The 24,235-nt window shown below is 38.1% G+C and overlaps 1 protein-coding gene across 1 annotated transcript in view; it reads right to left on the bottom strand.

The window, feature by feature from the left end:
* LOC134798209 (cell adhesion molecule Dscam2) overlaps positions 1–24,235 on the bottom strand; it is a 249,341-nt gene that overhangs the window by 172,377 nt on the left and 52,729 nt on the right. Inside the window, exon 2 of the mRNA XM_063770574.1 lies at positions 483–529. Within this exon, the coding sequence (XP_063626644.1) occupies positions 483–529 (47 nt within the window). The remainder of the gene's footprint in view (positions 1–482; positions 530–24,235) is intronic.

Raw genomic sequence — 24,235 nt, 5'->3', positions numbered from 1 at the left:
CGCGTAACTTTGCTAGTCGAATGTAAAATATAAAATCGATAACGAGATGTTTGCGAAGGGTCAATTGTATGACGTTCGGCAAGGTGGTTGAAAATTTTAAACACGTTCAGGCACCCTTGCAATTTCTACTCGTAGGTATCTAACTGAATACAAAACGCTAAATAAGTATGTTATGTATTTCACCACGAACGAGGAAACTCGTATTTTTAAAAAGCTTTTTAAGTCAGATGTGGACTTAGCATTACCCATTTCATTCACATAGAAAAGAAGAGCTGTATTTTTAAGTGAGACGCGGTGAGTAAGGCGTACCTTGAGTTGAGACGTATATTTTTTGTTAGTTATAATATAACGTTATAAGCTTATGAGGTAACATTCACCTCATAAGCAAACTGCAACTGCAAACATGTGCGTTGAAAATTATAAACTTAAATTATTTTTCTCTGACAAAGATCTAAAAACCAATAACTTAGAAATGTTCTTACCCAAGAAGCTGAGCAGCAAGTACGTGCAGATCTTCATCTTCAGTGCCCTGTAACAAACGAATTTCATTTTAGAACTTGCGATTCTTCCAACTTTTACTGCAGCGAATGGTGGGTTGTGGAGTAGATTTTAAAACCGAGCTCCACAAAACTTATTATTTTAAACGGTGATTGAAGACTCGTATATTATAATTACATAAAACGGACAGACGTTTCATAAAAAGGTATATACTGATATATACCTACGAGGATTAAAGACATATTATTGGCGTTTAGGTCAACAACATTTAGGAATTCAAATGTTGTTGTTTCTAATCAATTTGCAATAGAATATGTACAAACAGCAACACTCTAAACTGTATGTTTATGCCTTTTGTAATAAGGTTTACGAACTGCCAGTTAACATTGTGGGCAATGGTACTTACTATAGTTTTTTTTTTGATGCGCTTGTTGATTTGTGTTCACGTTACTGGGTTTGTTGAAAGTAGCAAGTGTAAAAAGATTACAAATTTTATAAATCAAATAAATAAATGCTCAGAAACATGTTTTGCAGAAATTTCTACGCAATGTGAAGGTAAATGCATTCAAAGCGTTTTACTGGGTTCATAATAGTTTTACTATTCAGTAAGTAGTAGATAAAGAGCGTCTCTGGAGTGCAGCTCCTTTAACAGTTACTACTTGTTCTGGAAATTGCACCTGGGGCATTCATGTCTGAAGGGAAAATAGAAAACCATCTCTATTATAACTTTCTATCCTGGTCCTGACACACTTTCATCCCGATCAAAGAAGGAAAATAAGATTACTTACTTGGTAGTAAACTTTCCGTAAAGGGGCCCACTGATTAACAGTCCGCCGCACGGTATCGCCCGTCAGTTGTTCGGAACTGTCAAAATTTTGTTCTAACTGACGGGCCGATACCGTCCGGCGGACTGTTAATCAGTGGGCCCCTTAAGAGTAGGGAAGTACGTGTAGGTATACATATTTTTATAAAAAATGTATAAAAATAGGTTACTCATAGATTTAACTGAAACTTCAGATTTTATATTAAAGATAAAAATTGAAAAATCTACGCTTCTGCACGACTTGAACCCGCGACCTCTGCAATCCAGGCTAAATAAAGTAAGTGCACGCGATTAAGTTTCATTTCAGTTTAAATTATAATTTATTTATTTATTTATTACTCAAATAAGTGACACAGCATTACAGTAAAAACTAAGGCACTGTGAAACTACAAAATAAGAATACAAGAAAACAACAACAAAACTACAAATAAAAACCAAACACAAATTAAACATTAAATTTGGGCGACGACGTAACAGCGTGGCTCCGTTGCGTCGTCTGACTTGGTGTAGGGTTCGGCAGGTTGCCCCGGAATCTCCGAAACACCACACCCTTCGGCCAGAAGTCCGCGCTTGCGATGGTGTCCTGCAGCGGCCGCGGCACGCGCACCACAAATGAACTGAAGTGCACATAGTGACGCGACTGTAGCTGGTGCACCCTCAGCGTGTAGCCAGTCTTCCGGCGGACGTACTCCACCACCTCGTCGGCCCCGGCGGAGTAATGCAGGCGAGACACGTAGAGCGCCTTACTCGGTGTCGCAATTCGTAAACCAGAATTAACCGGTTCCGCAGTGCCACACAGAGTCTTACGGGGCGCCCTGCGCACCTTGTTCTTCCTTTCCACCAGTGTGAATCCCTCCTTATCCACATTGGTGCGGGAGGACTTCTCCAAAAGGGGAGCCCGTGATTCACACGCCTTAGAAGGCGCGTTGACCCGTGACGTGATAATCTCTCATTTGGTACCAGAATACTAAAATAAAGTGTCCTAACTATGTGGTACTTGATATTTCGACTCGCTGTTCACATTGGGGTGTGCAGTCATACGAATATACTTAATACCTACTTAATGAAACTAATATCTGGCTTAACACATAATAAAAATTAAAGTATACATTATCCTGATGATTAAAATATCAGACCCAAGTATCTTTAGTTCCCAGCGCCTCCTTTTGCTCTCAGTTAATTTGACTAAAAGCAATGACCCGGCCTGCGGTCAATGATGCGTTAGGAAAGGTTAAGTGTTGTGATGACTTAAACTTTCAGAGTTCTCGCTAAATAAAACTTGAAAATTCCGTTTAGTTACAATTGAGATAAGTACCAGGTTTATCCAAAGTGCACTTATTAAATACCTATTGTACATCTTATATTTTTAATATGAATAATCTGGAGACTAGAAGGTCGATTCAAAAAGGACACGTGCTATTTCTGAATGTCATAAACAAAATTGAGACATTAAAAACATCCCACTCGAATAGGACCTTATCGTGGCACGAACATAATTTCAATTTTAGTTGACTAAACTAACCTATAAGTGATATTTACATTATTTCACAAAACTATAAACTAGTGCATTTACTCGAAAAACAATTAAGTAAGCTCATAGAAGTTCTCCAAATTGCCACTTAATTCCAATTCAAACAGGAGCTGTAACTATCAGACGAGTATTAATGGATTAAAAGTTCTAATTCCCCCCTGAACCTACAACATTTGTCAAAGTTCGCGTCTTTGACAAGGGTCACGCTGCTGTATTTACTTATCTCACCCCGGCTTCACCTGAGTTTCCAATGACTTCGATCTTGATAGTCTCTTATTTATTGCCACAGTTAAGCAAGTATTAAACGATTGGTTAGCAAAGTCAGGTGAAATACGGCGTGTGTTAATTTAACTTTGGGAAAATTAATTTTACCTTAATTGACTTTATATCGCTGACATACTTAAATCGTACGTCTTTTAGTAGGTACTTAAATAAATTTATGACCTGGAAAAAGTGAATAACAAATCACATTAGATATACTTCTCATTTCGTTTTAAAGAATTCCTTAGGGTTGAGAGATACTCCCCGAGGACAAAATGGCAAGAAAATTTAAGCTAATAATAGGTACCTTACGCGCGAGAAGTACGCGTGTTGTTCTCTATGAAATATAATATTTAATCACAATATTAACAGAAAATGTGCATAAAGTGTAAAGCTAATTTTTCCATTATCATTAGCAGCTAAGATAATTAATTGCAGAACAAAATAAACTCGAAAACGACGGCCAAGTTATCAGCCAAAAGCATAAAACTTTGCATACCACCAGCGGGAACTTTATATTAGAACTTTGAACGCTGTTATAGAAATAAAAGCGATTCAGTTCAGTGAGTTGAACATTCTAGCAGCTGCAATTATATATTTACTTCGAAGAACGCGAAATTCGTAGGTACATTAGCTAAGTTTTATATCGAAATTTTCGACGAATTTTCCTTACCCCGGCTGTCAGTCACTAAACAGGTCTTAAAAGCTTTCCAAACTGGAATATTAAAGTAGGTGTAATATCAATATTCTTAAGTGTTGGCAGCAAACATTCCATTTGCTCGCGCGAGCGTGAGACCTACTTACGCTACAGATTCGTTGAGAAATTCCTCGAGTTAGTTGGCTCTTGAGGGCTGCGGCAGGGTCTTGACAGAATGGTTGGTTGGTCCTCAAATGGGTTAATCGCTCGAGGTTGGCAGCGGCTGCACCTGACGGCCTGAATTACGGCATTACGCCTGTAATACGTAGCCTGCAAAAAGCATTCCGCTCGTCGGGTGCCGGATTTCGACTGCTTCCGTATCGGTGCATGTTACGATTACATCGTAAATCGGCAATAGCTGCCTGTCTTTTAGTTTGTGATTGAAGTCTGAATAACAATTATATTAATATATAACAATACAAAGCCTATTTATATCATAACATACTAATTTCACCTCATTGAAATACAAAGACACAATTCCTGAACATAAAGTGAACAGAGTAAGCAATTTGTCAGAAAGGTTCGAATGTCGGGTCGAACCTTAGAGGATATAACCAGCGGAGACGCCATGTCTAAATTTTTCGGTACAAAATAGTCTGCCGTTTTTTGCGGGGGAGGGGCACATCAAATGTATAGGTACGTCATGTCAGATAAACGTCAGTCCATACATATGGTTGACATGTGGTTGACCATTGGCCGCATATTTTCGACAGAGGGGAACGCCTGTTAATGGCGGCTCCATTGTTAATTACTCCGAGGGTCGAACCTCCCATCACGTGCCTCTAAAGAGGTTCGGGTTGCGGGCGAAAATTGATCAATTGAAATTTATAATTAGGACTATGTAAGACGCAAGCGTACCTAGTTGGGATTTTAGTGAAAATACATAGAGAGGGGGTTTACAATGAAATTACCCATATTTGTCAATAATAAATGCTGCAGGTGTATAATTACAATGCGTTAAATGGAATACCAATAATTCGAACAGAAGCACAATGATTTAGTTCCAGTATTGTTACATACATAAATTGGCTTTGGTGATAATGGACCCGTACAACCTTTAACAAAATATAGTCTTGCTATGCTTAGAAATATTTACAGTTAAAAGTAAAACGCATTAAAAATGATTTCTTTCATATAAGGATAGGTCAGGGGTACGGTAGGGGGCAGTGGAAGAATATGATTGAGAATATTATTAAATGAAATGAAGAAAATAGGGTAAACTACCCATTGACTTTTCCTGTTGTTGGAGGAAAGTTGTCTTTACATAAGATAGAATAAGCTAGCTGGTAGCACAGTTTACCTATTTAAGTCCATAATTATAATATATGTTACGAGAAATTATTCCCCGACTTCAAAGAAATAAGATTGCACACGACTTAGGGCGTGAAATATTGTAAAAGTTGATGGTTATGGTAATATGGTGCTTAAATCCATTAACCCAAATAGTCATTTTTCCATTTAGCCTAGTGACGCAAGTACTTTCAGACACTAAAATATTCACCACCCATAAACCATTCATCCTGACCCTTCATGATCTTAGGAAAAGCTATAATAGAATCAAATGAGAAGTAAATGGAGCCATCTCGTCCGTCACAGATCAAATCACCGAGGAGCGACCCTTGTACAATATCAGGATTCCATATCCCGAACCTATAAATTACAGACTTAGAACAGAGCCGAGTGCGGCGAAACGTTACAGTGTGTTTCAAATGGCGATTTGGTAATCCTAGGCCGTTTTTCGCGCACATTTTGAAAAAGGGTTCGATAATCTCTGTATTTGTGAATCGTGGTGACTATTTGAAAATGATATCATTTTCCACCATTTATTTACAACAGACGAGTGCGAGCGGAAGTGCTCTGAAATATAAACTAATTTGTGAAGTATGTTTGTACTTAATAGGTGTTTTAATTTGTTAATTGAGGCGAATTAAACCGTCTTTGTATCAATAAAAAGTAGTCGTTATTTTATCAAATCGAATACTTAGAAAGAAATCTAACATAAACACCACTGATATTTAAAAGAAATAAGAACCTGAACGCAATGAATTAAACATATAGGTACGATTTTTTTTAATCTGCAACTCTGACATACTGAATTGCTGCAAGATTTAACTGATCAAAGGTGTCCAAGGTTAAAACCGTCGAAAGGTACAAAACATTCTTCTAAGTAAACTACCTAGTAAGCGTAAATGGTTAGAACAGTTTTTTACCTAATGCATTTTCATGACTATATCCAATCGTATAATCTCATAATGCTCCATTCTTCAGCAGTTTTATAGGTGCCTTAAACGGGAGTCCGGGCCCGACGGGCTCGAAAGATAAATGGATTCGTTAATTAAAAGAAGGGTGACCAGTCCTGGAGGAAATCAATTGAATGACGGAACTCATTATAAACCCTTTAACGGAGCTTCCTTATCAGTTTGAGGTACATTCGAGGCTCTTAACCCTTTATATAGAATTTTTCAACACAGACAAGCTAATTTTACGGTTTAACTCACGTATTTTAAGTCACTCATGCGACATGTTTCAGAGAGCCTTGGTCTCAATTTTCAAGCACTAACAGTGCATGAGTAACATTCACAATAGCCATAGCCGCGCGCCGCGTACTGTTGCTCGTCGCTGGGCGCGCTGTGAGAGAACCGGTTGGAGGTGATCTTGCGCTGTCGTTATAGTCGGGCACGGTGGCGGGTTTGGGTCACCCAACACTTGCGGCGACAAAAATATGTGGGTTAAATCGTAAATTTAGCTTAATCTTAGTATGACATAACAGTTTAAACTCGACAAACAGTATATTGTTCCAATTCATCACTGCTCATGTCATCAACAAACCGTTCAATCTTATCCCAACGTACCTACCTGAAATATGGGCATAAAAAGTCCTACTATTCATTAAGTTATACCTGACACCATGTTCTTATAGTGTACAGTCACAGAATAAATAATAGTACTGCCGTACAGAAAGGAAACTTCCTACAAAACCGAAGTTTGACAGCGGTTCAGGGTCGAATCATGCTATCCCTTTCTAATATATGGCACTATCCCTTTCGGCTATTTAGGGTTGTCAAAATTCAAGTGATTATCTTATCTGTGGTCGTTCACGCAAAAGGAAGTCAAGTGGTGCCAACCCTAATAATTGCTCGGAGCAATGCTGAGCCGAGCGGAGCCGAGTTTGGCCGAAGTCAGGAGTTTCGCACCCCTGGTACAGTCGAGTGCATAAATATGTATACATTTATTCACCTTTACCCATTGCAATAAGGTGATATAATGTATACATATTTATGCACTCGACTGTACCAACTCATTATTGCGGCTGTATTAATAATTCAGGGTGATTTAAACGGTAATACAGTGGCGATAACAAAGTGTTGGCAAACTTGAGAATTCGTTAATAAATCAGTCGGCAACAAGTGCGTGTAATGGCCGCATTAAACACCGCTGTCTAGAACGATAACAATTATTTTTATGGCCCGTAATTTATAATCCCATTTTTGATTACTAGAGGACTCTTATTATTTAATTTTATACTTAGTTAGCATCCGGCTAATGCGATAAAACTCTAACAATATTCATTTTGAATATTTGTTTTGTTGGAAACATAATTTTGCGTAACTCTAACTGTAATATTATTTAAGTATATTCCAGTAAGTTAGACACAAGGAGGTAGACGACTGAGCCCGCGGGCAGATTTGACCATGAAACGGCAGAGAGTGGTCGACTGAGCCCGCGGGCTGATTTGACCATGAAACGGCAGAGAGTGGTCGACTGAGCCCGCGGGATGATTTGACCATGAAACGGCAGAGTGGTCAACTGAGCCCGCGGGCAGATTTGACCATGAAACGGCAGAGAGTGGTCGACTGAGCCCGCGGGATGATTTGACCATGAAACGGCAGAGTGGTCGACTGAGCCCGCGGGCAGATTTGACCATGAAACGGCAGAGAGTGGTCGACTGAGCCCGCGGGATGATTTGACCATGAAACGGCAGAGTGGTCGACTGAGCCCGCGGGCAGATTTGACCATGAAACGGCAGAGAGTGGTCGACTGAGCCCGCGGGCTGATTTGACCATGAAACGGCAGAGAGTGGTCGACTGAGCCCGCGGGCTGATTTGACCATGAAACGGCAGAGAGTGGTCGACTGAGCCCGCGGGCTGATTTGACCATGAAACGGCAGAGAGTGGTCGACTGAGCCCGCGGGCTGATTTGACCATGAAACGGCAGAGAGTGGTCGACTGAGCCCGCGGGCTGATTTGACCATGAAACGGCAGAGAGTGGTCGACTGAGCCCGCGGGCTGATTTGACCATGAAACGGCAGAGAGTGGTCGACTGAGCCCGCGGGATGATTTGACCATGAAACGGCAGAGTGGTCAACTGAGCCCGCGGGCAGATTTGACCATGAAACGGCAGAGAGTGGTCGACTGAGCCCGCGGGATGATTTGACCATGAAACGGCAGAGTGGTCGACTGAGCCCGCGGGCAGATTTGACCATGAAACGGCAGAGAGTGGTCGACTGAGCCCGCGGGCTGATTTGACCATGAAACGGCAGAGAGTGGTCGACTGAGCCCGCGGGCTGATTTGACCATGAAACGGCAGAGAGTGGTCGACTGAGCCCGCGGGCTGATTTGACCATGAAACGGCAGAGAGTGGTCGACTGAGCCCGCGGGATGATTTGACCATGAAACGGCAGAGTGGTCAACTGAGCCCGCGGGCTGATTTGACCAGGAAACGGCAGAGAGTGGTCGACTGAGCCCGCGGGATGATTTGACCATGAAACGGCAGAGTGGTCGACTGAGCCCGCGGGCAGATTTGACCATGAAACGGCAGAGAGTGGTCGACTGAGCCCGCGGGCTGATTTGACCATGAAACGGCAGAGAGTGGTCGACTGAGCCCGCGGGCTGATTTGACCATGAAACGGCAGAGAGTGGTCGACTGAGCCCGCGGGCTGATTTGACCATGAAACGGCAGAGAGTGGTCGACTGAGCCCGCGGGCTGATTTGACCATGAAACGGCAGAGAGTGGTCGACTGAGCCCGCGGGCTGATTTGACCATGAAACGGCAGAGAGTGGTCGACTGAGCCCGCGGGCTGATTTGACCATGAAACGGCAGAGTGGTCAACTGAGCCCGTGGAATGAGTTGTCGAGGCAATGGGTTGAGTCACACACGAAAAAAATCAAAAAGGGCCATTCAGGCCGCGGGACGATTTTCATGTGGAGTCAGTTGCCCATGAAGGGAACTTTTCATTTCCAGTCTGGTGTAAATATTATGTATGCAATATTCACTTTCTTTTGGTTGAACAATTTATCAGTGTACGTCCCTCAACGATTAGTCTATTACGATGATCTTTGGCTGCAATGGTGATGATGATCGCATGTATATTTCACAATTCATCTGTCATTCAAGTAGACATGCCAACAAACTTTAACAAAATATAACACAAATTTTAGCTTCCTTTCTCTATTTACTTTCCGTTATAAAATGGAATCCGGCGGAAACTTTTCTAACTCCTAAAGGCTTGTTGTCAGTCGTCAAATACCGCTGCCACAGCGACTGATGTTTACACGAATATTTAATATTTATTTACCTACCCTACATTACCTACAACATGGGTCTGACAATTTTTCACCCTTTTATTCTTGTGCTGTCAATAATGGGTTAAAACCTATATAACGGGTCTCGTTTTATGTCACAAATCGCTGCCCCAATATTACAGGGTTCTATGTTTCACTTTTATCGAACTGAAATTTGAACATAATAATATCATAGTGACATTAAGTCGAATTTCAACTATCTTGAAAATGTAACATAGAACCCTGTAATATTGGGGCAGCAAATGTAAAATAAAAAACATAGAATGGACGTAGAAATATCTGAAAATAACATTATGAAACATTTTAAAATCAATACACTGATGTAACGCAGCTCAATGTTTGAAAAACCAATTTACGGTTGTAAATTGTTTTGTAGCATTAAACACGCGAGCGTGAATAAATGACAAAACTTAAATTGGAGACAAGCTTACGCAGTTACATAAATATGTTGTTGCATGGCACATCAATAGTTAAGCTTTCTTGAATCAGTGGTCTCAAAGGAGAATATAATTATACATTTATAATGAGTCCATGCATTTTGGCAGAGCTCGCTATACCTCCGACACATCATAATATCATAATGTTTTTAGAAGCGTATCTAACAGAATCAAACTTAAACTTCAATGTGTCGGCTCGATTCGGGAAATGAATTAGAGATTAACTAGATACGATATAGTAAAGATATGTGACGTTCCACGGCAAAAGGTACCTTATGGCGGCTGGCCCACATTTCCCGAATCGTGCCGTGTAACAGCAGCAATTGCTATGAATGGCTACGGATTCTCAGAGTCCGGCAGTCCATGACAATCGGGCGAGGTCGTGGAAATGAAATCGTAGTGGCATGCCACGGCTTATGTTATGTTAGTATAGGTTTGTTTTGATATTCATTAATTATAGACATGTTAAAATATAATACAATTAGTAAAACTTAAACTTACAACAACACTTACAATTCCTTTGTCAATATTTAACCTTGAAATTCCGAACTAGCGATATTACTCGTAATACTCGTACTCAATGGCCCCACGAGTAAAGCGGTACACGTGTGATAATCAAAAAGCAGTCTGTCAAATTGTTCAGAAACGAAGTCGGTTGCCAGACAATTCCTCGTTAGATAGCAAGTCAGACTGTGTATCCCTTCACTCACTATGGTGACTATGGGATGCGTATAATTTTATCAACCTCATCTCCCAGATAAATTCAGGGAGTGCGAACAAAACAATTTGAGTTTCGCGTGAACAACCGTCACCTTTGTTATCGAAATGCTTTATGTTTCTGCGTAACGTTTAATTTATGAAGGACAGATAAATGGAACTGATTTATATTCAACTTGTTTTCTGACGTTGTTGGGACATGACATGAAACGTTTTATATAGGTACATAACCATTTTAGATTAATAGTAACTTAAAGTATGTAAGTACTTACTTGTTAATCGTGGACAAACGTGGTTGAAAGTACGTTGAAAGTAAGTAAACATGGTTTGGTTAGTCAACTGTAAAGGTTTTCAGTTGAATTCATAATCTATTAAGAAATCGAGCGATATAAGTAAAAAATGAAGTTTAATTATTAATTAACTAATCCTTTATCATTCGACTCGCTTCCAGTTTTAGAGTAGTCTCTTAATTTATTAATATTTCAACTCGTAATTTATGGCAGACAATACTAAGATTATTTTCATATCTCATGCTCTGAAAGTGGGTCGTTGTTGTTCTAAAAAGTGCGCAGAAAGTGATACGTTCCTGCTCTAGCGCAGAAAAGTGGTGTACTCCTCTGCGTCCCCGTCCCACGAGCAACTGGGTGGAAACAAAATGGAAAAATAGTCTGTATTTCCCCGCTTGGAACAATTGATAATTGTTCAATTTTACTAATCCCGTATTAATTTTTTTTCAACGAAAATGATGTAAGTAAATTATTAAAATAAAATTATTGGTGATTTCTTATGTTGAATTGTATTTCCTCGATAACATAAGGCGGGAACGAAAAGGAATACACCAAAAATAATGTTTTAAACCGTACACTTGCGTAAATGAGCAAAGGCAGAATCTTATACAGCCACAGTTAAACGTTTGTACTTACGTTATTAAATAGGGTTTTAAAGTTATTTAGCGCTATATTCAGGAAAATAAAATTAAAATACTTACAAGATAAAAATGGCTTATTTCACTCATCAATTGTTATTTAAAACATATTTAAATTCTTAAAATATTTTTAGTGCGGTAGTGTGTTACGGCTTTTAGAACGAAAAAGTAAAAAATTAAAAAGTAAGAGGCAATCCCGCTGATTTTCATACTACATATTAATAATGAACAAATCATTTTAAAATACTGCAGTTTGTTAAAATATGTGTTTTTTCGTAAATATTGCAATCTAAATATTTTTCGCTAGGGGTTATTTATCTACACACATGTAAAGTGTCCGATTGCAAGTAAGTCCTAAGGAAAAAATCATGGCCGTAAGTCTATTCGGTAAGTACCTAGTTGAATTACTGATTTTGCAAAATTGTCTGGTCTTGTTTGGTTTCCTCGCATTCGATATGAAAAGTAGAGTGTTTAACTCGGGTGAAAGGCACCATTTCCGTCTCGGACTATTGGCGCTCTCACTGCGTTCGAGCGCCAAACTACCTCGACAGAAATGGGTGCCTTTCAACCCTTGGTTAACAATCTACTATTGTATGACTTAATTAATATAAGTTGTATGTTGTTTCATGCAGTGTCTTTAAACGTTTGTGCTTGTTATACAAAACTGAATAATTGAATATGTGCAGTCACCATCAGATATATCGGACGGCCAAGATGCTCACAAATATCTGAACACGGCTTTATTGCCAAGGCGTGCGTGTTCAGATAGTTTTTTAGCACCTCGACCGCTCCCATATGACTGATGGCGACCGTACTAGGATTAAATTTATTATTTAAATTCCTTTCCTAACTGAAAACTAATCATAATTAACACCTTCAATATTCACGTGCACATACACATGAAACGTGCTAAAACTTTTATTAAAAAAGACGCGCTCACAGCAAAATGAAATCTTAAGCAATTTCGCCTATTACAAGTACGGCACGGAGTTCCTAGTCCGCTATGGCGCCGGGAAAATGTAAGTAATACGGCGCGGCGATGCAGTGGCACGTGCTGACGCCTTGTTAGGTGCTGGAACGTGGCCGCCGCATACAGTAATCGTCATATCGAGGCAGGTGAAAGAAATGCATCTCTATAAAAATATATAAGTTTCCTACTAGCTTCCTATCTAGCTAGCTGCCCACAACTTCGTCTCATTTCCAGAAAAATATCCTTCCTAGGATTTAAACTATCTCCTTACCAAATTTCAGCTAAATCAGTTGAACAGTTTAAGAATGAAAAGGTAACAGAGAGAGAGGTTTAACTACTGTCACATATGTTTTGGTATGGATTCGTTCTGTGCGTGACTGTGCTGCTGACATGAAGAATAAGGGACACATTCGTAGCTTGTCAGCTGTCAACTATCAGATACGTAGGTAAGGTAGTATGATAATATCGTCCTACATACATTTTAATTTTTCCCAAGCCGTGCGTTGTCGTCGCTTGTATTTCTCCCACCACACCACGCAATTCGCACGTACAGTGCATTCTAGAGAACATTGGAAACTTGTGTAAGTACCTATTGAATTTCTTAATAAACTGCTAACCTAGCTGTTCTGGACTACTGCAGATCTTTATCAAAAGGGGTAGGTGTACAATATTTAAGTTTATTCAGAGCGAGAAATAGTTGTACCAACAGATGTAGACAATATCGTAAAGTAAGCACCAGAGAAAGTATGAGATAAAATAAAACACAAAATACCTGTGTCTTTGATGTCTTAGAGCTGTTGTTCCTTTGAGAATGCCATTTTGCGAATGCATAAGCGCGTCTCTGGCAGCAAAGTTCTCAAAAATAATATTGCACTGGAGATTTAAGCAAATATTCCAAGACGCTCAAGGCAAATAGCATCACTAACAGATTTAATCGAGCAAAGTCTGCGCTCAAATATCTGGTTAGGAATGCAATGAAACTTACGCGCATTCTGCGGGAAGCTTTGTTGTTATTATACGTCGGAACATCGCGGAACTTGCCTTGTCGAGGCATTTCTGTTTATCAACATGTTGTTCACTTCACGTCTTTGTTTAGCTTAGATCGCACAGTTTTGGAAACTGCCAAGAGACTACTACTATTAGGTCCTTACCTATGAAATTGGCGTTTTTGTTCATAGATATAAGTCTGATCCTAGTTTTTTTTTTTTACAAAAGTACATACACAATTACAATAAAACTACAATATGATTTCGCCAAACTGCTTGACAGCAATTAATTGTTATTTTTTATTGTTAAGTGTTCAGAATTAAGCCTTGAAAATAGGTCTTTTCATGTGCTGTCGGTTCGAGTATTAAAATTACTTATATTTTTCTAATGGTACCAATTTTCAAGAAATGGAGATATTGAAAACATACCTTAAAGGTGTCAAAAATTACTGGAAAAATTTTGTTTGGTTTGAATTAGCCATCAAAAAAATATCCGCAAAATTAATTGTATGGAAATTCGTGTTTCGTTGAAATTCTCCGAACAAAACGCCAATTTCATAGGTAATGACCTAATATATACATATTCTCAATCTTTATTTTTGTAGTATCGTAGTCAGTGAGGCACAAATACCGTAAAATGGAAAGATTGAACATTTCAATACCTACTTGTTATGACTTATGTCACAATCACAATGAATGACTGCCATGATGACACCCATAATACCTATTTTACTAGTAACAAGGATGTTTATCTTTTCCGCATGAGCTTGTATAGGTAGGTTTTATAATTAGACCGCAAAAAAGAAAGTTTGTTTTTTCATTTCAAGTATGTACCTTGAAAAAACAAACTTGTGTTTCAGTTTTCTTGTGAACCCAATTAGGCAAAGAAAATCGCCCTTGACAGTAAGTAAGTAATCACTGATTTCGGAATTAAAAGTTCCTATCGCGTTGGCTCTTTAAGCAGTTACATAAATGCCTTGCTTGTTTTTCCTTAGTAGATTAAAATTTGTCAACAACCCCACGTGAATTGTCGTTTAGATTGGTAATCGTTAATTCTTATTGCAGATGTAATTTTTAGGAGATTATTTCAACTTAAACATTTCCAGTTATATGGAATAAATGGAATCCCGCGGAGAGCATTCAAAGTTAGACGCTTCATACCGCTTCCTAGGTATATACGGGATGTAAAATAGAGGACGTCATATTCGAAGGCGTCAGCGGTATTAAATCCTTGGGAGCAGCTGCGTCCTCCACGACTATTCGACGATGGCTAAAGGAATCTTAGATATCAAGCGAGTAGAGTATGCTTTCAAGTTTTAGTTCGCAATTCAGCTTAATTCTATTGACGACTGGTCTAGTAAATTAAATATCTAATAGCAATATGTACCTATGTTGTTTTTGCTAGTAAAAACCATAAAAATAGTAACCACTGGCACGTCAAAGTAAAAAAGTAGACTAGGTAGTATTTCAGTTCGCCATATATACTCATAGATTCATCCACAAAAGTAAAAAAATCAGACGTTAACTCGATTATGCATCGATAATGCATCGGAAAAAGCGGGACTAATGTCATATTTTGGTTACGTCCAGTCTAGCATCACGTACGGTATAATTTTTTGGGGAAACTCCACCGACTGGTTAAAAGTTTTTAAGATGCAGAAACGATGTGTAAGAGCGCTCTGTGGTGCATCTCAAAGAGACTCCTGTAGGCCTCTTTTTCATAAGTATAAGATTTTACCACTACCTTGTTTATATATTAAAGAAGTTGCTATGTTTGTAAAAAAAAAACCTTAATTTATATCAAAGGAACGATAAATTCCATCGTAACTTGAGAAACGAGTACAAACTTGTAAATACGCATCAAACTAAATCGATTTTTTACAAAAATAGCATTTTTTCCATGTCAATCAAGATTTATAACAATATTCCAGATGTATTTAAGAACCTTGACAATACTAGATTTAAAAAAGCACTTAATGAATGGCTACTGAGCAAAATGTTTTATTCCCCACTTGACTTTTTAAATAATAATGGCAAATTATAAAATATTAAGGTAATAATAATGACTAATTTAGGTTTAATTAGGTTTTTATTAAGATGTAATGTAATGACACAAAACTGGGGACTTTATGTAGTATTTGTAAATACTGTAAATAACTGGACTGCATGTAGATAGTGCATGATATTAAATATTGTACACCATAAATATGGTAGACTGCGGAAAAGGACTTGTATCACCATTAACATCTTTTATATTTGTACCTGTGGTCTGACAATAAATAATTTCATTTCATTTCATTTCATTTCATTTCATTTCATTTCATTTCATTTCATTTCATTTCGATAATGAGTCTAATACTCAATGAGTTAAGACGAAACGGGAGCTGAGCTAAAAGTCAATTTTGAGATTTCAAGCTGAATATACCCGTCGCTCTGACGGGGCGTGAGAGACTGTATTTGTGTGTGTAATGCACGCACACAGATGCGTACGCTTGCACCCGCGCGCGCCTCATTGCCGACAATTTGCAATGTTATTTTTCGTGCGTTACTGCCACGAGGCGTTCACTTATTACTTACTGTGTTGCGATTGAATTTTTTGACCCGGCTTACGTTTACGGAACTCGATAATCTTTCTACTATTGTGACTTGGCTTTGTTTACTTGACTTTGCTGATCAGCTTATTGTTTTGGACTCCGTGAGTTGTGGTTACCTATTGGACCGCACGCAATTCATCTACCTTTATTCAAGTAATTAAGCGTAATTAGCCGAAACCTTTATAAGAGTGTAATTCATAAGAAGTACATAAGATATAATTTATGTACTGGTTTGCTGTTAGCTTTTAATTGTATCACTTTACATATATGTTACTCAAATAACTAACACGGTTACACTGTTGTAAGAACATTATTTTTCAGGTAGGCCTTATTATACCTACTATAGGCCTTATTACCTCCTAGTACCTTAGTAGTAGTAGTACTACTACGGAAATTGATTCAAAGACTCAAGACTGACTTAAGTGGCAGTAGGGTGTAGGGTTTTTTCTAGGCTTAATGAGTTCGCTGAAGCTTATTTTTTATACTTAGCGCACAGAACCACTAGTTTAAGAGTATCAGCTCTAACCACATGTCACCATTTTGTCCTTTACGTAACAAACTCAGGGGCCCAGAATATCCGATGTACCTATCAAATCAAGGTTCTGTACCAAATAAGGCCCGGTTATTATAGTTCGTTATTTTTTAGCATTAGAAAGAAGGTAAACAATCATGACGTGTATTTTTATTAATAATTATTAAAAAACGCTTTCAAAAATTAGTTTATATTACTTATGAAAGCAAAAGAATATAAAAAAGTATATGATTAATACATACATACATACATACATACAATCACGCCTATTTCCCGGAGGGGTAGGCAGAGACCACGGATTTCCACTTGCTACGATCCTGACATACCACTTTCGCTTCCTTCACATTCATAACATTCCTCATACACGCTCGCCGGTTTAGGGTGCTCTTGCTCATTAATATGATTAATATGATTTATAATTCTAACATATTTGCTATGACTTATTTTTCAATGGTAATTTTTAATAAGACATGTCAAAATCTGTTACCTTAATGCAAAAAAAACGAACTTTAAGCGTGCTAACTTTCAAAATTTCATTTTTTATAAGATAGTATAAGTAGATGGGCAAAAATTTTGCGTCCATGTCCACCAGTGAGTAAGTGATTGAGATACCTAAACATTTAACTTTATAATGTAAAATGATATAATTTACTAACATACTCGTTTAATTTCAGGTAGGTTGAATAAGGAACCAAGTAACCATGGGGAGGAGCAGTATTTACAAACATTTTCTTTTTGGGTCTTCAGAGTGTATCGTTTCCTTTTTTTTGCGCATATTACACTTAAATATATATTCTCTGTGTAAACCCTTACGTCTTTCAATGACAAAGGCAAGATCAGCAAATGTACAATTTGTATGATCGTGCCTGATATTTGAGATCACAGAAAATAAATATTTTAAATCCACTATTCTGCGACCTTCTAAAATTTTGTTTTATCATGATTCATGATCAAAAAGCTCGGATTCAATAGTCATATCAAACGTCGATTATGCAGTTGATGATGAGCTTGCATTTTCTACCATTGGTGCTGCAAATGCATCAACCGGTGGCGATAAACTTTGCCCTCTTGTAAAACAAATTACTATTGTGATTGTGTCCAGCAAAAGGCCAAAATTCGGTTTACTTTCCTGTTTAAAATATTACTAATTTATTCATATTTCAGATTAGGTACATAGGTAACTGTCTGAATGTTACAATGCCAGCTGGCAAATTCTATCACATTTGTTTGTTTGGTAGTCATGGTAACATTCACTTACATTGATATCCTTATTAATATCTGTATCTTATTATCCAGACCTTAAAATATTGCCACCGTTGCCCTTTAAAAAAATACTGTTTAAATAATTGGCTACTCAAACAATGCTTCTATAGTATAAATAATGACTACACAAAAATGGGTAGTATTGTATATAATGCACGAAATAAGGCCCGATTCTTAAGCGGGTGTAAATTTTGAGGCCATGTCCGCTAATACTATAGACAAAATATCAAGTTTAATAAACACAAAAAAAAAACATTGATGGGCCTTATTTTATAATTTAGGCCTTACTTTGTAATTTAAAGTAGAGTTAGGCCAAGAAAAATCTATAGCGATTTTGATAGAACACGCAGTGCAAGTATTATTTCAAACGTCGCTTCTATGAAATTATGACATATAAATAACACTTGCACTGCGTGTGCTATCAAAATTGCTGTAGACTTTTCTTGGTCTGACTCTAAAATATTCTTTATTACACCACAAACATAAAAACAAATTTAAAAAAAACCGGCGAAGTGCAAGTCGGACTCGCACACGAAGGGTTCCGTACCATTATTTATAAAAACGGTCACCCATCCAAGTACTGACCCCGCCCGACGTTGCTTAACTTCGGTCAAAAATCACGTTTGTTGTATGGGAGGCCCCACTAAAATTTTTATTTTATCCTGTTTTTAGTATTTGTTGTTATAGCGGCAACAGAAATAAATCATCTGGGAAAATTTCAACTGTCTAGCTATCACGGTTCGTGAGATACAGCCTGGTGACAGACGGACGGACGGACAGCGGAATCTTAGTAATAGGGTCCCGTGTTTTACCCTTTGGGTACGGAACCCTAAAACCGATTTACAATGTAGATAAAGGTAGCAACAGGCGGTCTTATCGCTGTTAGTTCTTATTCTTCGTTTGTTTAGCATTAGAGTGAAGGTGACGTGTCTTTTTTAAGCATGCAATCGTATAATTATTTAGCTTTTTTTGTAATAGTTATGTACTTAGTGGTTAATATTAGTATTTACTATTTTTTTTTCAATAATGCTTAAAAACGAAGTATAGACATGACAACCAAATATTAACGCCATTGTAGGGCAGGATATACAGAACATGAATCATTTGTACTGTCACGCTCCGTGATTGTTGAGCCATTTAGGGTTCTAGCTAAATTGGACATTCCATAGAGCACGAGTAAGTATGGAACAACCAATTCAGCTAGGACCCTAAATTGCTCGACAATTACGAAGCGTGCCTGTAGGTACCTAAAAATTTTGTTAACCCATTTTAACCATGCAATAAAATATTTTTGATTTTGATTTCTAATTTGAAATATTAGAATCAAAAAGTTCATAATAGATTGTATATCATAACTACAAAAATGTGTTCCCTACTCTCAACCCAAAACCCCTTGTATCTTAGGATCTAGATATTTTCACACAAGACGGTTTATCGATAACTTCTTACATCACTAGATTATCGACATTAAATGTCGACTATTGCCCATCACTTTTCTGGCTGTGTACGTATTTAGAAACTTGACTCCGCCCCTAAAATTAGTGCGATAGGGACAACTGCAGCTGAGGCGAAAAATCCTGCGTAAAAATGACAAAAATCGAGGTTTCGTAGTCCTCTTTTTCCTCCCCCAAAACTTAACCAATCGTAACCAAATTTGGAAATCTAAATGATTATGAAATTATCTGTGTCGGACCGTTTTGCTTTTTTGGCTAATTGATATCAGTTTTGAATACCACGCCTCTCATTGCGGCATAGTCTATTAGGCCATTTTGGCCGTTTTTGAAGGGCTCTAGCGCCTTAAAAAACAAAAATATCAAAAAAAGCAAAACGGTCCGACACAGATATTGACAATATTAATCTGTGTTGAAAAAATCATTGCTCTAGCTTCAAAAACCACGGAGGAAAACGAGGACTACGTTTGTATGGAGGAATGACCACTCCTGTTGGCTCTTAAACACTCTACTTTTGATTTCGAACACGACGAAAGCAAAATATTTTTCTTTGATCTTTTTTATGTTAGCTACCGTCGCTAACAGCGTTATTGCCGCGTTGCCATTCGCAGTGCTATAGTAACTATAACGTAACTGTTACGTTAAGTTAAGTTTTAAATTTGGTTTTTATATTAAAAAAAAAAAACTACATAGATACCTACTAGTTTGAAACTTAAATATTGACAATAATATACGGTAAACTTTAAATTTCACGCCTCCTTTTCTCGAACAACCTCACTTTAAGATTGCGAGATGAACGTCGAATAAGTATCCAGACCCAAGTCGCTGACGCAGCTTGCGGTTACTTATTGCAAGCAAGCTCCAGGAAGAATTAAATTCAAGTTACTTCCTTGGAATGTAGGTAAGAAATGAAATAAGAGCTACCTAAGTGCCCTGGAAGTGCAGCACCAGATTAATGGCTCCGACTTAAGGTAACATTAATTTCTACAATAACTTTTCTCGCTAAGGATTACTTGTATTAGAGTTGTTGTTTCAAACTTTATAAGGAAGAAGTTATATGGAAGGGCAATTTTATGAAAGAGTCACTGCTATTTTTATACTCGATTCTAAATGAATTAGCGAGGGTATCTATCGGCAAGTCGTTGAGTTTGCCCGTTAAGATCTGCACTTAATTTGTCTTATAACATCCAAAAATTAAAATGATATAGGTACCTACACTGCCTCTTCATGCTGCTCCTTAGGTTCCTATTTATGTTTAAAACTCTTTTATTCTATCGTCTTTGAAGATCCTCGTACAGATCCTATAGGTACGATGATCCAATACATACTGCTAACGACCCGCTAGGCGGGTTCTCTTTTTGTAGATGCTTTTCGTTATGGTTTTTCCCGTGTTATTTAGCAGTTATTCAGCAGTGACTGTGTTAAGTTATCGCGCGCCGACGCCATGAATATTTGCAAAACATAAATATAGTTCCGGAAAACTAGCAGTATTAGCTGAGTACTTTAGGCATGCGCCTTGGTACTAAAGCCTCTAGAAACTTATGTAGATACAGAATGGAGGCTTTAGTTTTTTACGTTTTGTTTCGGTGAAATAAATTAAATTAACAAGCCTAGGAAGCCATACATATCCTGCGCACCATATACAACCGTTAAAGTGCTGTCAAAATATAATTACCTACATTGTACTGAAAAAGACAATATGGCGCCAGCTCCCTATACCCGTAACTAAACTAAGCCTCACACACGGAACTCTGTACAAAGGTAATATCGAGCCTTTAGCTAATAAAGGGGATACACCGTACCCCCTGTGGGTGTACACAGCGACACATAATGATGGAGGCGTGATGTGCCTATGTTGCCTGTTTGTGTACGACTAGCGAAACATGGACCTGTATATAAGGTTAAATTATTCAAGTATAGTTAGTTCTAAAGGAGCTTATCAAAAGAGTCAATACTTATTATAGCGTAGAAAGTTATTCAATCGACTATGTAAAAACTCATCCCACATTCGTCTAGTTCACTTATTCCATTTTTCTTAGACCTGTTTCATACTCGTATTCTCACATATGAATTTTATACAAATATAAATATGGATACCTACCTACCAACCGTAGCTCCATACTTTTTATGTGAAAAAATATGCTGCGACGCGGACTTAAACCCAGTCTATATTTTTCGTATTTGTTTAACATAGAAGTCCATACGTTTGATGTTGTTGTCACGTACATAGCGCCGGATATTAATGAGGCAATCGACGGACGGAACCCGATCGTATTAGGGACCAAATCGGCCATCCATTACCAAGCGCAAATATTCACGTGGGCGTCCAGTTTTATGGGGTTTGGCCCCTAATTAATAAGCGGCTATCGCGAGGGCTACAACAGTTACATGACGCAGAAACTGTCTCTTGTAATAACTCAATTAATTTGACTTGAACTATTACGAGTATATAATCTGTGACATGAGCAAGATCACAGTAAACAATTCTACGCTTAGTTTTCTCACAGATTTCGGTTAGGGCGTTTTCATAAATCGTTGTGTGTTCATGTGATTTTGAGATGCCAAAAACTGTAAGATTATTCCTACTTATTATCACGAGCACTATCGACTAATAGGAAAAAAGACCAAATTTACACCTACTACTAGGTACTATTATTTATTTGCGTTTTGCATTACGTTAATTCCATACCATAATGTTGAGTAGGTGATTTTAAGAAAGAAATTCAAAGTGACACTGGTCGCGTCGACGCTACATCAGTAAAGGTGACAGTCCATTTCCAACGACAACAGCACTACCATTGATTTTACTATGGAAACGACGCGTTCGAACTAGTAGTGCAGCTGCGGTCAGAAATCAAATGTTACCCTAACGCTGCCACTGTTGCAGTTGCCATCCAAATGTTACCTTTACTCGCATAACCAAGTAGCCAAGCAGCACACAATATGTGAATACATCGATTACGACGTCTCTTCATCTGTTATTCCAGTATGCGGGGACACGTCTAAGAAATATCGCCGTATCATTCACAGCGCTACATTATTCAGTGCTGGTTGCGACGGCATGACACCATCCAATAATAGTCTACCATGTCTTGTGCATAATCGTTCGGTATCGCGGCAATACAACTAATAGACAAACAAGGCTGTAAATGTTGCGAAATTGGATACTTCTACATATATGTAAATATGACAATATGACTACCGTTTTTTAAAACGGGCAAAATGTGACGGTTCACCGGTTTATGCCTCTTTTTGTATAGAGGGTGAGTTTGACTCACCTACTTATGAAAGAAGCGCCTGGCGTCCGTTGGCTCGTTGGGTGGACGACATCCGGAAGATTGCGGATCACTTCTGAGGCCTATGCTCAGCAGTGGGCGATAAAGGGCTGATATGATGATGATGATGATGACTTTATTCAGCGCTGGTTGCGCTGGCATGGCACCGCGCCATGCAATAATGGTCACCGATGTTGTGTGCATAATTGTGGTCCAATATGAGATTAATAGGCATCAGCAAATATGGCCATTTCTTAGAACTTGCAAAATGTGACGGTTTTACCGGTTTTTGCAGATTTACCTAATGTTTGCAGAAAGTATCAATTGCACACTTACCTGAAGACGAAAACAAGATGACATCGCTTATCGACAAACGCCAGTCGAAAAGTAAGGATGACATATGAGAACGACAAATATCATATCCCACCAAAAACATTCTGTAAAAAACTAGCCAAGTCTCGATGGAGCTGCTATTGTTTATCTCTAAAAAGTAATGAAATCTAGACAAAGTCGTGCCAAGTCTAAGGTTCCTTACTGCGATCTCTTTATTATTATAGTTAATGTTGTGTGACTTGGCCGTTGAAGGGTACACAAGGGTACAAAACCAGGTGCTCCATGACACCAAACATACAGTATAAAAAAATATTTTCAGTACAGACGGACTTCTAATCATTGATAGAAGTCCGTCTGTACGTCTATATAATTTGAAATACGCAGCTTTATCAAGCCTACAATTGACTGGTTATTGAATCAACGTTTTCCAAGTGGCAATTTTCCATCGTCAATGGGTAGCGGTTCTGGCGACAGATTGGTGCTATGGTGTCATGGAGCACCTGGTTTTGTACCCTTGTGTACCCTTCAACGGCCAAGTCACACAACATTAACTATAATAATAAAGAGATCGCAGTAAGGAACCTTAGACTTGGCACGACTTTGTCTAGATTTCATTACTTTTTAGAGATAAACAATAGCAGCTCCATCGAGACTTGGCTAGTTTTTTACAGAATGTTTTTGGTGGGATTTCACTTCTTTTTGTAGAAACGTGGGCATATTGATATTTTTGATATTTACCTCAGTAATTCAGTCGGCAGTAGTGCATGCTGCAATCCTGCAGCAGTATAGCTGCCGACTGCATTACTGCCAAAAATGTCAAAGTTGATGTATTTTTAACCGCCTTAAAATAAAGGTTCTCAGTTTGACCCGTATGTATGTTTGTTCGCGATTATCTCGCGTTTGGCTGAACCGATTTTGATGCGGTTTTCAGAAAAGTGTTTGTTACATTCCGGTAAATGTTTTAATATAAGGTCACTGTGGCGAAGTCCGGCATACTTTATTTATTTTTTACTTTGGAGTGATCTAGTTCCGTTAATTATTCACCTATTTTACTGCTTGTAATCGCATACGATGAAGAATTTAATAATTAATAATTTAGCCTTAGTGACAGATCATTTTAAGCACAAATTAAGCAAAAACAATGGCATTTTTTAAAATTCGGCGAGTAGACGGACTTCCCGTGCAGTTTAAGGGAAGTCCGTCTAGTTATGATATCAGCCAATCTATGGGTGCGTATATGTTCGTAGTCAAATTCCTAAAAAGAACGGATCAAGACAATGAAAAGTGTATTTTAAACTTGTTAATATACGGTTCAGATTCGAAATAAACACCATTTTTCTAAAACAAAGGCAAGTCGCTA

The sequence above is a fragment of the Cydia splendana genome, chromosome 16, assembly GCF_910591565.1.
Source record: "Cydia splendana chromosome 16, ilCydSple1.2, whole genome shotgun sequence".
NCBI lineage: Eukaryota > Metazoa > Arthropoda > Insecta > Lepidoptera > Tortricidae > Cydia > Cydia splendana.
The sequence above is the reverse complement of the archived record's forward strand: the minus strand, read 5'-3'. Positions and strand labels throughout refer to the sequence as shown.